Source organism: Bactrocera oleae, chromosome 6 (genome assembly GCF_042242935.1).
Source record: "Bactrocera oleae isolate idBacOlea1 chromosome 6, idBacOlea1, whole genome shotgun sequence".
NCBI lineage: Eukaryota > Metazoa > Arthropoda > Insecta > Diptera > Tephritidae > Bactrocera > Bactrocera oleae.
The window spans coordinates 45656416-45672733 of record NC_091540.1 but is presented as its reverse complement, the minus strand read 5'-3'; the positions used below and the strand labels follow the sequence as shown (position 1 = coordinate 45672733).

The 16318-nt window shown below is 34.3% G+C and overlaps 2 protein-coding genes across 2 annotated transcripts in view; both read left to right on the top strand.

Annotated features, from left to right (window-relative positions):
* The window catches only part of LOC106621398 (pneumococcal serine-rich repeat protein), a 143862-nt gene extending 134717 nt beyond the window's left edge, over positions 1–9145 (top strand). The window contains exons 3-5 of the mRNA XM_070111720.1: positions 6105–6193; positions 6304–6970; positions 7037–9145. Coding sequence (XP_069967821.1) covers positions 6105–6193; positions 6304–6970; positions 7037–8041 — 1761 coding nt within the window. The 3' untranslated portion in view covers positions 8042–9145. The remainder of the gene's footprint in view (positions 1–6104; positions 6194–6303; positions 6971–7036) is intronic.
* A 4862-nt stretch (positions 9146–14007) lies between these two features.
* On the top strand, positions 14008–15489 carry LOC106620748 (uncharacterized). Its single transcript, XM_036372372.2, has 4 exons — positions 14008–14338; positions 14427–14566; positions 14622–14897; positions 15174–15489. Exons 1-4 carry the CDS (start codon positions 14310–14312, stop codon positions 15305–15307), a joined length of 579 nt encoding a protein of 192 aa, XP_036228265.1. The 5' UTR covers positions 14008–14309; the 3' UTR covers positions 15308–15489.
* The last annotated feature ends 829 nt before the right edge of the window (positions 15490–16318 follow it).

Genomic DNA, 16318 nt, shown 5'->3' with positions numbered 1-16318 from the left:
ATTATAAAATGCTTAATTCATCGTTTGGATTTTTTAATTAAGGATATATGTCCTAAACCTTGTTCGTTCCATTACATATTCTTATTTACTAATAATTTTTTAAGCACTTGAGATTAGTTTTTCAACTCTAAGTTAAGTTAAATGTTGGTCTACACATTGCACGGCATGTATAGCCTATATTTTGGAGCGCAGAAAACCCTATAGAATTAAAAGATCTTGGTTTGCAGTAATATATTTTCAATTTACATTTCTCAATGAACTAGAAGACCCCGCCCACGCCTTGCTATGACAAAGGTGTAATTTAATTATATTAGATTATTTATCACGTTTCCAAGTACACAATCACAAACTTCAACGATTACGGTCAATATATAATCACGGATCGATTGTAATGTGAGACATAGTGTAAATCAGCACCTTGCCTTACCTATAACTTACCGACTGTGCGCTGAAGCTAATTTAACAAAATTTGCTGTTAAAAAGTCCTTTTAGCACTTTTTTTTTGTGCCATATTTTTCGTATATCGAGCGTGTTTTTTAGTTTTTTTTATATATAATATATATAAGATTTATTGTAGTATATGGTTTTATTTATAGTGAATACATTTCATATTAAAATCGTGGAATCCAAAGATTGGTCAAGCTCAAGATTGAAACTTTACATATATTTGAGTTCACCCTGTTTCGAAAATTTTTTGTTGAAATTTTAGTTTTGAAAACTCAAAACTCAGTATGATGAACTTTCCCATTGAAAACTTTTATTTTTTAATCGCTTCTAAATATCCAAAACAATGTTAATGGACTATAAAAGTGAGTACCAAACATTTTTTTAGTTATTATTATTTTATAGTTTTTATATTGAAAAATCAAGAATCTGTTCCAAAAACTATGTACACAAAGTTGAATCCGCTATGAGTTTTTAAACTTTTTGAATTATTTCTAAGCAACTTCAATAATAATAATAAAGATACAAGTTTCTTAAAATTGAGTTCAACGGATATACCCTCTGAGTATGCTTGCTGCATTTTATTTCAGAATATTAAAGTTATCCTGAAATATTTGAATGTAATATATAATAATAATAAATATATAATAATAAGAATATTTCGATTGGGTTTAGTGAGTGAATCTTAAAGACAGCGTAAGAATAATATTATCAAGCGAATTTGTACACAAATTTCACTGGCAGGCAAAACACATTAGACGCGTAGAAATTCGTTAAAAATATATATGTACATATGTATATATAAACTAAATATATGTGTACAAGTGTAAATGGGAAGTATTTTAGTTGTTATTGCTGAAATGTCTGTGTCTATTGTTATTTTTCAACCAGCACTATTATGGGCACACATGTGCATGTGCACATTGGCATCCCCTGCACTTACTCCCCTGCATTTCAACCTAAGACTGCACTCAGTCTCTTGTGTGGTGGTATATGCGTTCACATCGTCTGTTGTTGATGGTTACTGGCGATGGCGCGATTATTTGTCTGTCTGTCCCACCGACCAATCGTTTGTCTGCCACCCGCTGCCCGCACCCCTTCACTAAGCGATTAACTGCGTGACGGTAGCACATACTCGCCACATCTAAAGATTACGAATTGCAACTGCAAACAATGCAAGCAGCGCTAACAACAAAACCAACTGCAACAACAGCAGCAATAGCACTAACAAAACACGAAAAAAGAGAGCGCAGACGCACCAAATGCTCGCGACGTTGACACAAAATGCAATGCCACTGAACTTTAATTGGCACATTTTGATAATGAACCGTCAGCGGCGGCGACTGCAAACAACAAAAACAGCAACAACAATAGCCGTGATACTTGTAAGCGCAATAATAACCGACGACAAACGACAACAACATAGACAAACAACAAGAGCAATTGGTCGTAAATATACCGAGTAAAAACGCAGCGGCAACAACGCCAACAACAACAAGTGCATGGATCCAGCTGCTGCGGCAATTACATGTGGGGATATACGTACTTATGTACATATGTGCTTGTATGCAAGCACGTAGGCAATAATAACAACAGCTATAACAGTCAATGCAAAAACAAAAACAACATAAGCGAGGCACTGCGTCATCGCATCACCTTCGTCTCCACCACACCGCTCGACCTACCATGTTCCCGCTTAACGCAAACAAACACATTATGACTCCAAAGTAAAATCAAAGCAGTGACAGTGGCATTCACCGCAATAAATGAACTGTTTAATGAATATACATATATATTTATTTTATATATATATATATATATAGGTATATGTATATTGGTACAAATACATATGTATGTAAATATAATATTTCATTATGATTGCTAAAAAATATACTTATGCAATTTCAAACGTGTTTGTTTGTGTTGTTGTTTAAATTGCATTGACATTCCGCCAGATTTGGTATCTCTAATATCATTCAAAAAAAAACAAAAAAAATAAATATAAAACAACAAACAACATATTTTTTTTAAAAATACCCTTATGTACTGTTTTATATGATTTTTTATAGTAATTTTACTAAAAAATTCAAAATTAACTTCAAATACTCACTAAAATTTAATTACACCACAATTTACCATATTTTATTTGGGCTTTTATTGCCTTGAGTAACGCCTTTAACACATTTAATCAAGTCAGTGATCTGGTGAAAACTAATTGCCTTTTAAATTCCCTGCCGAACCAGTTGTCATCGGTTAGAGACCTCTGTTGCTTTAGGGGGTCAGTCGAGCAACTCAAATATGTAAATATGCACATATGTATTTTGTAGTCAAAATTTTTCAAGCAAGCAGGGCAAAGTTTCCGTTATTTTTAATTGTTTTATAAGACGCTACAACATTTTAGATTATAACCCCGAAAAATACAAGAAAAATTATTATTTTCTTTTTAGTTAATTATTTAACTACAAATCGTGAGAATAATCTCATTCGAGGAAATTTATAATTCTCGATAAATAAATATGAAACAAAAGGTATTATAAGCTTTTTTTTATATACTAGGGTTGAGCACAATAGTTGCACGCCTATATTCCAGTTGACGTACTATTGAGAAGTAAAGTTGAAAATTTGAGAAGTTGGATAGTTCTCATCTCGAACTTTAAATTGACTGCCGACCATATAATGCATAGATTTATGTATTTTTCTGTTAAATACTTGTCTATAATACATGAGTATATTTCTAGAAAGTGTGTTTCGCGTCTGCCACAACACTATAAATAATTAAACAACCCACTTGGCGTAGAAATTAAAACAAAAAATAATAATAATAACAACAAAAAAGTAATTGCAACAGACAGTAACAATAACAATTAAATTACGTTAACATTTCTACACAAAAAATTCAAGGAAACAAAAGCAAATTTAGCAAAATGAAAAAGCTATGAAACACACACAAATATTTCGAGGGAAAAAATAAAAATAACGGCGGAGAATGCAGACAGGCGAAAAGCAAAAAATAACATTAAACTTAAATAAATAAATGCCTAGTCAACAACAGTTTAGCCACCAACAATCGCAACAACAACAGCGCACAGTGCAAACAAGCAAAGTAGCAGTCATTGCAAAATGCGAGTACCGTTTATGGGCGGGGCGGTGCGGCGTGCCGTGCAAAGGGGTTAAGGTATTTTTTGTTTTGTCTGCCCACAGCTGTGGTGCTATGCTGACTCTACGCGGCACCGGCCATACATATCTATGTGGCTATGTGCAATGTCCGGCTGGCCGTCTGGCTGCTTGTCTGACCGTTGGTTGGCAGGCCTTAGCCGCGCCGCTGGTGGTTGACCGTCGACTGGCTGGCTTGTAGGCCACTGCGTATATGTGCGCGCGGGTAGCCAAGTGAAGTAAAATAAAATAGGAGCGAAGAGTAAAGGAAAACAAACAAATCCGAAAGGCGAAACATGAAACACGAGCACCTCCTGCGGGCATGTGTGCGCAGTGCTAGCGCTAGATTTATTCGTGACAGTTAGGTTATGTGGTCAACTACATATGTATTCCAAACAGAGAATGCTTGATTATTCCCATAATTCTTTATTTACTTAAGTGCATTAAATTAGTTGCAAAAAAAATGTCTTCCTTATTCATGCGCTGAGGTCCCAAAGGTATTTCATTGGGCCACAGAAGGCCTCCAATGAATAAATCTCCTGTATGTGTATGTAACACACCAACATTTATACATGTACGTACATATGTATATACGCGCATATTTCGCCTGCTATAATTATATTTGGAAATTTTGTTTTATATTTAATTCAATTTAGACGTTTTCCTGTTTCGATTTTCGAAAAAGTTTTTCATTCATGAATTTATGGTGACTCACCGTAGGTGGTGGGCAGTGTTGTCTGACGTTTGAATTATTTCTTTTCGTATTGGCTTTGGTTTTTGTTATTGCTGAGCGAAAAATGTTGTGGATTTATTTTTCGTTGCCAATACTTGGGCAAATATTATTTCATTTTTAGTTTTTTTTTATGATTTTGCTGCTGCCAAAAGAATAAGCGCACGAATTCTTGAGTGAGATTTATTTAAAACATGGTATGTAGATTTCTCTCTCATATATACATACGTACATGTATTGCGTAATAGTATCTCTACAGCATACTTTGCCGCAAAATATTTTATAATACAGTAAAAAAGTAATTCATTTATAAAAAAATTTCGATATTTTAAAAGTTTCGTCTGACTATTGAAATATTTACAGCCCATAAACCCTAGTGCTTAGCCATAAATAACAGTATTTGATGCCGCTGAAAAATCTAATATTATATATTGTTTCTTCGAAACCAAATATTCGGTAGCTATCTCTGCTGCTTTGTATTTATATATAATATTTGTTGGTGTAATTACTTTTGCGTCAATTACCGGGATCATACCAATGTGTCTTCTTTAAACTTTCGTAGTATTTCTAGGTGTTTATTTAATTAAATTTTTTAGTTGTTTTCTATTTATGTATACATATGTATTCTACAGTTTTTTATACATTGTTTCGTTTGGCATTCCGCCAACTGAGGCGACTGCAGCGTCAGCACGCTGTCTGCCCAGCTGAAGTGGTGAAAAAATGTACAAAAATCAGACAAAAAATAAAAATAAATACAAAAGTAAAAACCATCCCACAAAGTGGCTATTCTGTAGAGATGGCGGTGCAATCATATGCACACACATACATACATATGTATGTACATTAGCGCATGTAATACAGTTGCCAGACAAACAAATAGAAAGCCAAAAACCCACAAGATGTCTACAACAAAAGACACATACTCATATATGAACAAACATACACACGCACACGCAGTCAGACAGACAAGGAGGAATAGTAATAACCGACAAACCACGTTGCAGTCACAGTCACCATCACCGGCGATGTCGTCTTCTCAGACACTCAGTCTGCCCGGCTAGAAAAATTTAAGAAACAGTACTGAAATAAAAGCAAAATAAAGCCTCTAGGAAACGTGTTATTCTCATTCGCTGCATTTCACTTGTATTTGTGCATTGCTTACATACTGTACGTTTATTTATGCATATACGTATGTATGTATATATATTTTATAAATGTATGTAAGAAATGCTTGAGAGTGCCAACTGTGCCTTACTTTTGTCCTTTTTATTATACCTAGAAAGTTACTGTTGGTAGGAAAGTGCAGCAGCAGGCTTCGACGTACGCGAGTATTTCAAATAAAGTGAAGTTAAAACATTTCGTGTTTTTATTCAAAGAAATCTATTACAAAATAATACTAACTAAACCGCTTACTATTTTATTTTATAAATTGCAAGGCATGAGTTCAAAACTTCTATTCACGCGTGTGGATATTTAAAACTTAAATTAAAAGTCTTAGAGCAAAGTTTTCTTTTTTTTGTTTACAGCTGTCATATCAAAGGGAGTTTTTATGTCCCTGAACAGTAAAATTAGGTAAAATTGTTACGCATTTTCCTAAGTCTAGCTTTTGTCGACAAAACAGTTGTGAACGTTTAATGACGTCAGCAAATTTTACGTTGAATGCACGAAGATTTTTTAATATCAATATATTTCATATATATATACATATATTGCTGCAAATTAGTTGTATTCGACTATAACAATATTTCTTATAAAAGTTTTTTATTCTTCATTCCAGATGCTATCGGTACAGACTGCCGGCTACGCGGGAATGGAGCGGCTCGGCGTTCCGACCCGCACCTCACTTAACTCACCACCTGACGACAGGTAATAAGACAATGCAAACACACACATACGCATATCCATACACAGACATGAGTGACAGGCGTTAAACTAACCTATGTACCTTCTGCTTCTTCTCCCTTTCATTCTGACAGAGGGCAATATAGCTGTAGAATGCGCGTGGAGACACTGCCGGCGCGAGACATTTTAGTACGTAGCGAAACTGTGATCCGTAGCAACAACGTAAGCAGCGGCTGTACGAGCGCTTGTATGACCACTGCCAATAGTAGTGGCAATAAGAATCAACAGCAGCAACAACTATTAAATCAAGAGCATCACAATCAACATTCCCACCATCATCAGCAACAGCATCATCACCAATACCAACAACACTACCAACACCACCATAACCAGCAACAACATTACCAGCGCATGTCAGCGCAACAACAAGAACAGCAAACAGCGTGCAGCAGTGCAAGTAGTGCGCGCAATGGCAACATGCCCGCACGCAGCACAACAAGTATTAGCAACAGCAATAGCAGCAGCAATTTCATGCGCGGCGGAATCGAGGCGGCCACCCTTAAGTACGGCAGCATGGGCAGCGGGAGCGGTGGCGCCGGCGGCGGCTATGGCAGCAGCATATCGGGCAGTTCCTGTGGCAGCAATAGTTCCTGCAATAGTCACAGCATCGACCACCATCAGCACTATCAGCAGGCAAAGCAGCCGAAGCAGCAGCGCACGCCACGTTGCCCACACCATGTGCCGTTACCGGATAGCGAATGGGGTCAGGATCGCAGCATGCAACTACGCGCAAGCTATCAGGTTGGTTGCAATGCATTCATATGTTTACAAAACATTATTCAATCGCGATTTTCCTCTTCCCCACAGCAATCTGAATTAACGCGTTCCTACATCAAACCTCCGCCGAATAAAACCATAAAAGACGTTCCAGAACAATCATCCTACAATTTTAATGCTCTGTCAGCGCTCAGCGGCTCCAACATAACTTTATATGCTTCGCCTGCGACGTCAACAGCACAGCCACAACAACAGCAACATCCACCAAAATCAAAGCCAAACGTGATCACAAAGCTTTTTTCGCGCAAAAGCTCACCCAAATCGCCCACAGCGCTCGCATCGTCATCCTCTTCCACGTCGGCGTGCTCTTCGCTACCCACGTCCGCGTCTATAACGTCCATGCCCGCATCGACATCGTCCTCAACGTCATCGATAGCGTCCGCAGCTGGTGGCGCAGCCCTAGCAGCAGCAGCTCTATCGCCTGCTCTATCCGCATCTTCAACGCCATCGGCACTCGCATCAACACCCCTAGCATCAATGCCCATATCGACTGCGTCATCGCTAAAGACGACTGCCTGCAGTTATGGTGCCAGCTCATTGCAAGGGTCCACACCACCTTCCATAACGGCCGGTCTTGCGACCAGCACACAACTACTGACCACAATCGGCGTCTCGCCCACAGCCACACCCGCCGCAATCGAGCGCATACCAACACCGCCACTTTCGGTGACAGTGCCCATTGGTGGCTACCACCACCATCACCACCTCCACCATCATCACCACAATCAGCAGCAGCAACGCTTGCACCAACAACAGCAGCAAATACTATTAGACAGCATCGTGGCCGAAAGCGCCACGCCCACAACATCGTTGCAATCACTTAAGAGCAGCAGCTGCAATTTGGCTACTGCCGGCGCCGCGGAGCGCAACAGCAGCCGCAGCAGCCTGGTTGCCATGGACTGCTATCCGCTGACGGCCGCGGCGACAGGCGGCATGACGCCACGCTCCCGCACACCGACAACGCTTGCGGACAACAACAATTGCAACTGCAATAATAAAGACTGTAACACGTGCACGTCGAATACAACAACATAGCGGCGCGTGGCTGCCGTTGCAAACACCACAGTTGCTAGCATCGAAATCGCGAAGATGGCATAGTGTGGTGAGGCAGGAGAAGTAGATAAAAGACACGGGTACGGCGCAGCGTGAACAAGTTGTGCATTAACTAGCAACAAATTCCTGTATGCGTATGCCTAGGGGCCAAGGGGGAAATTCATAGTATATAGTCGCTGCAATATGTTGCACATACACACAAATGTCTGTATGTTCAGCAGTTATGTAAATCTATTTAATTTGAGCATGAAACTACTTTAACACTGGTTTCACATGAATTTTGTATTCACATCATTTCCAAACGCAACAGTACAGCGAAAAGGGAAAACGAAAATGAGAAATGCATTGCCTCACCGCGGTATACTATATACATACATAAATACGCTTGAGTGATAGGTTCTTGAAAGCAGAATTGACTGTCGCCAAAAGCGCTCTGCCAGCTGAGGTTTAAAAAAATTGTTTGTGAATTTGCTTTAAGCTAAATTAGTTTACGATTATTCGAAGCCTAAAGTAATTTTAATCCAATTTATTGTATTTTTTAAATTAATTGTTTAACTATTCAAAATTTATTTTAGCCAATTAAGCAAAAATTTATTTCGAAACCAAAAAAAAAAAAATCAAAGCGGAAAAATGTGTAGAATTGTGTTCATGACTTTTTTTCTCAATTAATTATGCGTGTGTGCAATTGCCTTTGATTAGCAAATTATATTAAAATTATTACTTATTTAAGAATAACGCTGGCAGAACATTGAGGTAAAAAGTATTCGCACTGCGCATACATTCTCAGCTTTCCCTTGTATACTGTTGTGTTTTTAAACGATTTTAATTTGTAAAGATTAATCTAAAATAAATTACAATTTAAGTCAATCCAATAAGTGTAAATAATCTTAACGCTAGCATAGTTAATATACTAGCCTTGTCCATACTACATATAAGTAGACATACTATTTGTATGTAGTGTAAGTGAGAAGAAGAAATTATTTAAAGGATAAATGGATTTTTAATTAGTCTAAAATAGCGGAAAGTAGCTGTAAAAGGATAATTAAATAAAATAAACTGAATTAAATATGCTATATATTAAATATATGCAGAGCTGTAATATTAATTTCAACAAACAGTTAGCAAAAATAAACTTTAAAATTTTTAAATAATTAATTGTTTTTTATTTATTTAGTTTTTAATAAAGACCGTTAAAATATAATTCGTGTGAGCAGATTTGAGGGAATTTATCTAAATTTTATTATCTATAATGTCTAAAAATAAAATAAAAAATTTTGTAAACTTATACCATATGTTATAACTGCTAATATACTATTATATATATATTTTTTCAAATTTGAATGAGGTTACACATTTTTTCTTATTGAAAAGTAAAAGCATTCGGAAATATATAATTTTCAATATAAATTTTTTGTTCTGTTGAATTTAAGATAAAATTTTAATTTCAAAAAAAGATTCGCTCGTTTCGAAAATATTAATTTTTTTTTGCATCCCAAATATTAATTTTTTACACTAACAACGATTGTTGAAATTTTTTTAATACTGAATTGAATTCTATCGACATATGAATTCAAGTTTTCGCAATTAAAGAAATCGTGTGCATAGTTCTAATATTTAAAATTGAGAAAATAGCAATGATTGATTTTTTATTCCCACCCTCATTTGCGACATACTCTTCGCTTTTCGCCAAATATCTATACGAATGGTTTCAAATATTGCGTCGAACGATCAATTATAGTTAAAATAAAGATTAAATATTTAGCGAAAATTATCATAATTGAACTTATTTAGTTTTAAATACAAATTATATTAAAATAAATACTACAAAAAAAAAAAAAATGTAAAGAACTGCCAGCTTCCTTACAAGAGGTTGAGAGCAGGGAAAAAATTATTGTTTTTTTTTTGGTAAAAAAAGGTATTAAAATGTATATAAAAATACATAGTTTAGCTATTAAATTAATTCAATAAAAATTCAGTTAATTACAATTTAACGAAATAATTTTTGGCACCATTAATAATTCCTTTTCGAAGTTGACAGCATTACCTTTAAAAAAAAGAAACTAATGGTAATTTTGCCAAAGAAAAAATTGTGTATTAGCAAATAACATTAGCCCTTCTTGATGTCTAATAAAAATAATACCACTGAAAAGCCAGAGTTACATAACCTCAAAAGTAAAAATACTACGATATATGTATTTACTAAAAAGTTTGAACACGAGGCTGGTTTTCGAGGAAAGAAAAAAATCATGAAGTTACAAAATAAAATACACATGCAAAGGTATGCAGCAAATATTTAAAATGTCTTAGACAACAAAAGATAGTCATTTTGTGACATGAACCAAACTATATCAAACCCAAACCCAAAAACTTAATTCAAAACATATTCAAAACATAACCCAAAAGCAGCAAGTAAAAACTCATGGCCACTAAGGCGAAATAAATGCATGTGACTTGAAAATACAATACTTAAACCGTATGTGTCTACTAAGCAAAGAAAAAAAGAACAAAAAATTGTACCGAGGAAAGTCCAAACTGACAACTTCTTAAATAGCGTTATGCTACTAATTCATCTCGAAATATCCACTCTAAAGAATATTCAATCAACATTTTTATTTAAAACCGAATAAGTATGACATTGTATATACCATATATAATATATACCTATCTATCCAACACTTCAAAAATTAGTAAGCAATAGCAAAAATAACTGAACAACGACAACTGCATCATTTTTTGCATACCTATAACTGTATATGTTTTTGTACTTACATATTATATATGCCACTTGGTCGCTACGCGAAGCCTTTGTTAAAACTCCAACGAACAATAAAAATGGACTCACTTTGATTTGCCGTTATATCTTTGACTTTTTTTTAAAGAATATCAACACATAGATTTATAAAGAAAAATAAATCTTTATAATCAAAATATTACTTCATATCTTGCATGAAAAAAGGCAGTTCCGTTCGTCTACTCCACCTGTCAATTGTGGGAGATTATAAATGCAATGATACTCATTCGGGCGATATTTGTTAATCATCTGTTATAGTTTTGAAGACTCTGGATCTGATAAGATATAGCTGTTTTATAAAAGCAGTCATAGCTCAGCCAAGGTCTAGGCAGTATTCAACGAATTAAGCCTCGCTGATGCATGTACCGTTTAAAAAGCTATGGAGAGGCTGAAATTATAACATTGTTTAATAAAATCAGATATATTATTAGATAGTTTTTTGCTTAGTAACATATGCATATATATAATTTTAGTAATTTTTACTTGTTGTTTTTTAAAATGCAATGAAGTCCCAAATTTCCAAATCTTTTTTTCCGATTGGAAATACAAATATCTGTAAATGCATGTGTGTATATAGAACTCCACTTTCTTCGGGTTTCGACTGGAGTGCGTACATTTCCGTCATAATATTATATTATTATTGCAAATGAAGAGCGTAAAAGAAAAGTTGATTTCAGATTTTGAACCTAATTTAAACTACCTCCATTAATAATTAAGTAAACGAATGTGTTGCAATCAAAAAATGCAACAAGAAAGTAAGTAAATATTTATGTAAATTTTCTTTTACAACAACACTAAGTAAATATATACAAAAATAACAAAAAAATTATAAAAAAAAAATAAAATTGTTGATTAAACCCCATGGACCACCACGAAGAATGGTCGAGTCTTAAAAGAGAAACAATCATTTTCTACTTTAAGAAAGAAATCAATATTTTACGAACTTTTATGTATTCGATATTTGAATTTAAGCAAGTGAAATTTAGTAAACGTAAGTCACTGGCGTCGAAAAGTGCAGGCAAGTCAAAGTGGAAAGCTCTTCCCTGCGACCAGCAAGTCACAACAGCTGTCTAAGAGTGTACACGTGAGGCGGTTCCAAGCGTCGACTGATATTTTAATGTTTGAAACTAGAAAAAAGTAATCTTAATTAATTTAATTAAACTACAACTAAGCAAAAGAATTTTAAATTCCATAAGAATGTAAATAGTTTGTATAAGAGAGAAGCCAGTCGAGAAATTATTTTTAAAATGCGGTTGGAGCGGGTTGTTGGGTGTTAAATTGTAACGAAAGCACAAGAGCCGGGCGCCACTTTTCACGGTATTACATATACATACCTATATGTATGTAAAGATGCAGAATGCAAAAATATGAAAAATAAAATATTTTACATCAACTCAATGAAATCAAAATTGAATGCAATAAATAATTTTAAATAAAATACAAAAAATGCTAATGTTATTAAACGAAATTCAATGCATTAAATAAAATATAATAATAGTAAAAATTATACAGCGAAAAACATGAAACAATTGCTACACACAAAAGCCGCCATTAAGGCGGCTGAGAAAAAATTATATTCTAAACACAATTATTTCGGCGCAAAGCGCAAACCTTCCAACTAATAATAAAAAATAAATAAATAAATTGAAAATTAACGAAAACAAAATGTAAATATTACTGTAGAGTATAGACATTTTTTTCTGTTAAACGCGATTTTTTTTTTTCATGGAAAATGTTTTCACTGCAGCTCAGAGTTGCAATGCAGCAAAGGATTTAATTTTAAAAACAAAAAACACAAAACAAAACATTGCAAATACCGCTTATTATCCGCCCTTAATCAAAATACAATCTTTTGCATTTTTAGCATTTTCTTTTCAACTCAATCAACTCAAACACTCACATCAGCGCATAAACGCCGTAAGCGTGAGAAACTAAAAAAAAATATTAGCAAAATTTTTTAAAAATATCACAAACCACAGAGGAAACTGACATATAGAATATATAAATATGTTAGTATGTAGTATAGTATATGCAGTCGTAGGTTGCAGTTGTGTGTATAAAAATATTAACTACTTATTATTATTGTTGTTGTCGAATATTGAAAAACAAAATATATTAATGAAATAAAAGAGAAATGTAAAAATTAAAGCAAAATGCAAAATATACATGCATATATACAAACATAAACACTTAAATCTATATACATACAGAAATCAATACATTTAATTATATAATGAAAAGCATGCAGCAATTGAAAAGTAATCGCCAGATCTTCGATGTCCGTTCGGAGTTTCAACTGAAAAACATTCAAATTCTAGTGAAGTGAAAAATAAATTAAATAAAGACTTGAAAATTAAAAAACAATATATAATATATATATAAATATAAATATGTATGTGCTTATATTATTTGTTTTCATTCACATATCTCCAAATGTAAGTATTGTATTAGTCCATAAAGAGCAAGCTTGCCAACAACTTCGTCTATTTCTAAGAATTGTTATAAATCAACGGTATGGAGCCAAACAATGTGCTAAAGATTGTTTCAATGTCGTTATTGATACTTCCGTTGTCTACGATAATGTTTTAATGTGGGCGTACTGTTATAAAAAGTTTAATTATATAGGTTAGCCATAGGTTATGGCTGCTTGAATGGCGGCAATATTATCATAAAATACCTATTTCATGTTGGTTTCCAGCTGTGAAAATAGAAATGATCAGCATGACGTGCTTAGTCGATTTAGCCATGTTCGTCTGTCTGTATACACGCGAACTAGTCCCTCAGCTTTTGAGACATCGATCCGAAATTTTGCACACATCCTTCACACCCCAAGATGCTGCGCATTTGACGGAACCATTATAGCATATAGCTGTTATACAAACTGAACGATCGGTATCAAGTGCTTGTATGGAAAACTTATTTTATTATATGAGATATTATAGTTTCGGTTTTTTCTTGTTTGGTCTTCATTTAATGCATGTGGTACTTAACGCGCACAAAACTTTTTTTTACCCAAATCTTCAGTTAATAAAAAAACTTAAAGTTTTAAGACTAGGCTTTCTCATTTCGACATCACACATGTTCACGCAACGTTGACGTTTATTTAAATTTGAATTTCGTTTGTAAAAATATCATGTTTTTATTATCAAAAAAGCCATTTTACGATTTGCAATTCCGTGGGACAAAGATCGTTTTCTATAAATTTGTGGTGTTTTTGTTTTTTTGAATTGAACTATTTATTGCAACTATACGTAGATCCTTTCTACAAATCATTACATTTTCAAATTAGTTTCTGTGGTTGCATGAAACAAAATAAAACCGCCCAAACTCATTGCATCTAAGGCAACCAAAATAAATCAAACGCTGTCGTTGGCAACAATCGTTGCAAAAGACATTAAACCATTGAAATAAGTGTTTATTTTCTATTCGCTTGTCGTTTAATTTAGCAGTGAGTGTCTTATGGATCCCGCTAAACAACTAGGAATTGGGTGAGTAATTCAGAGTCAAAATTTCGATAAAATAAAATGCTACTACTTATGATATGTATGTACATATGCTCCCAATCGATATCGATAGGAAAGAACAGGCGAGAATAGAACATTTGGCGCGTCGCAATTTCCAGAAGAAATGGGCTAAACTTGGCGATGAAAAGTTGAACAGGTTCTACAATCACAACGAGGTCAATCAACAGCTGCACGATATACTGAGAAACAAAGGTTTGTAAATTGTAGGCTATAAACCAATTATGATGATTTTGTTTTCTAAATCCAGATCTCTGCCCTTACAAATATACGGGCAATGGTGACTCATATTTCGTCTCGCCGGACATGTACAACTCATTGCTAGCGAAATGTCGTTGTGGTCGTAAACGCAGTGAAACACATATTTTAAAATGCCTACAGAAAGCGGAAAATTCATATAGTCAGCGAGCATCGTCAGCTGAAGTCAGTAATTCAGCGCAGCCTCAGAGTTCCGAAAATGCATGCCAACCAACGGCAGATAGAAACAAGAGAGCGGTCAACACCTCTTTTCCGAAAACCTCAAATTGTTTGTATACCTTGGTTAGGGTGATGCTTCATTTGGCGCTTTCAAAACTTTTTTTTGTACCAAAAAACAAAATTCTAATTTTTCATATAGATTATATAAAAAGAGTGCTTAGCATTTCATTATTATAAGAAATTTCACTTCTAACTTAATCAGTTCAAAGTCATTTAATAGTTGCAACCTCTAAATATTTGGAAAGTTACAAATAGAGATCACCCTAATATGCAGAAAAGTAAAATTTATTTAAAAAATAAATTAAACCTTTTTCATTTATTGCAGCGTTAATTGGTTGGCAAAAACGTCCTTCCAGCTACAAACAATGGGAGAATTCAATGAAACACATATCACCAATTGCTACTATGCCTCAACCACGACTGACAGCCACCTCATATAATATTCTTCACATTGCTTAAGTGATTTACACGAGCACCCGTTATAACTACTATACTTTATTTTTAACTTTTAAAACAACTATCTTTTATAACATTACACATATTTAGATATTTAAATGCAATTGCGCACATAATCCTCTTCTCGAAAAGGGGAATATCACTTTTACAGCTCTTCAGTTGAATAAAATTTGTTTTCTTAATAATCAGTTTTGCATTTCATTTAGGGGGTTATATCCACACAAATCAGAAAAAAAACTAACGAAATCTTGTTCTATCGATCATTATCTGACAAATATATCTAAAAAGGTCGTGTGAAAATTCAAGTCTATCAGTCCAGGAATTCAGTCGCTGGTGCATTGTGCAAATGTTACTGCTTTGTCGGCACTATAATATGTTTGCGGAGCGTTCCATGCTCACAGGAGCGCTGTATTGGCGCAAACGTTCAATTCTACTGTGTTTTCGTTACATTTTTAGCCTATCTACTTAATTTTCTATCATTCAAAAACATAATTCTGACATACTGATACGAATATCATCATTATCTATCTCTTGCTGAGACAGCACGAGAAGTGTGCCCGGCTTAAGGGGTTAGGGGTAGTCAGAGGCTTGAAAAAATTAGAATTTTCTGTAATTTTTTTTGCCATAAAGTCATGTTATTTTACAAAAGTATAAAATTAATTGGATATAAAAAATTAGTTTTATAAGTAGATAGTCCTTTACCTGATCGAAACTTTTTTTCTTTCAAAAATTAACAAAATAGCGGCCTCAGGAAATTTTTTTCTAGTTTTTTGGTAAATCTTAAAAGTCGAAATTAAAAAAAAAGTCCTTCGATAAGGCCCGAGTTTATCATGTATTCTAAAAGCTGTAAAAATTTCATTAAAATCTACTGAGCGGTTATCGAGTAACAGTTGTCACCAGTTCAAAAAACATAGAAGTTTGTTTTGTTAGCAGTTTTGAGAAAAACGCATTTAAAGTTTCACATTAGAGCTCCCGAGCGCTTTGAAGTGCCCGAGCGCTCTTTGTTATTTGTCG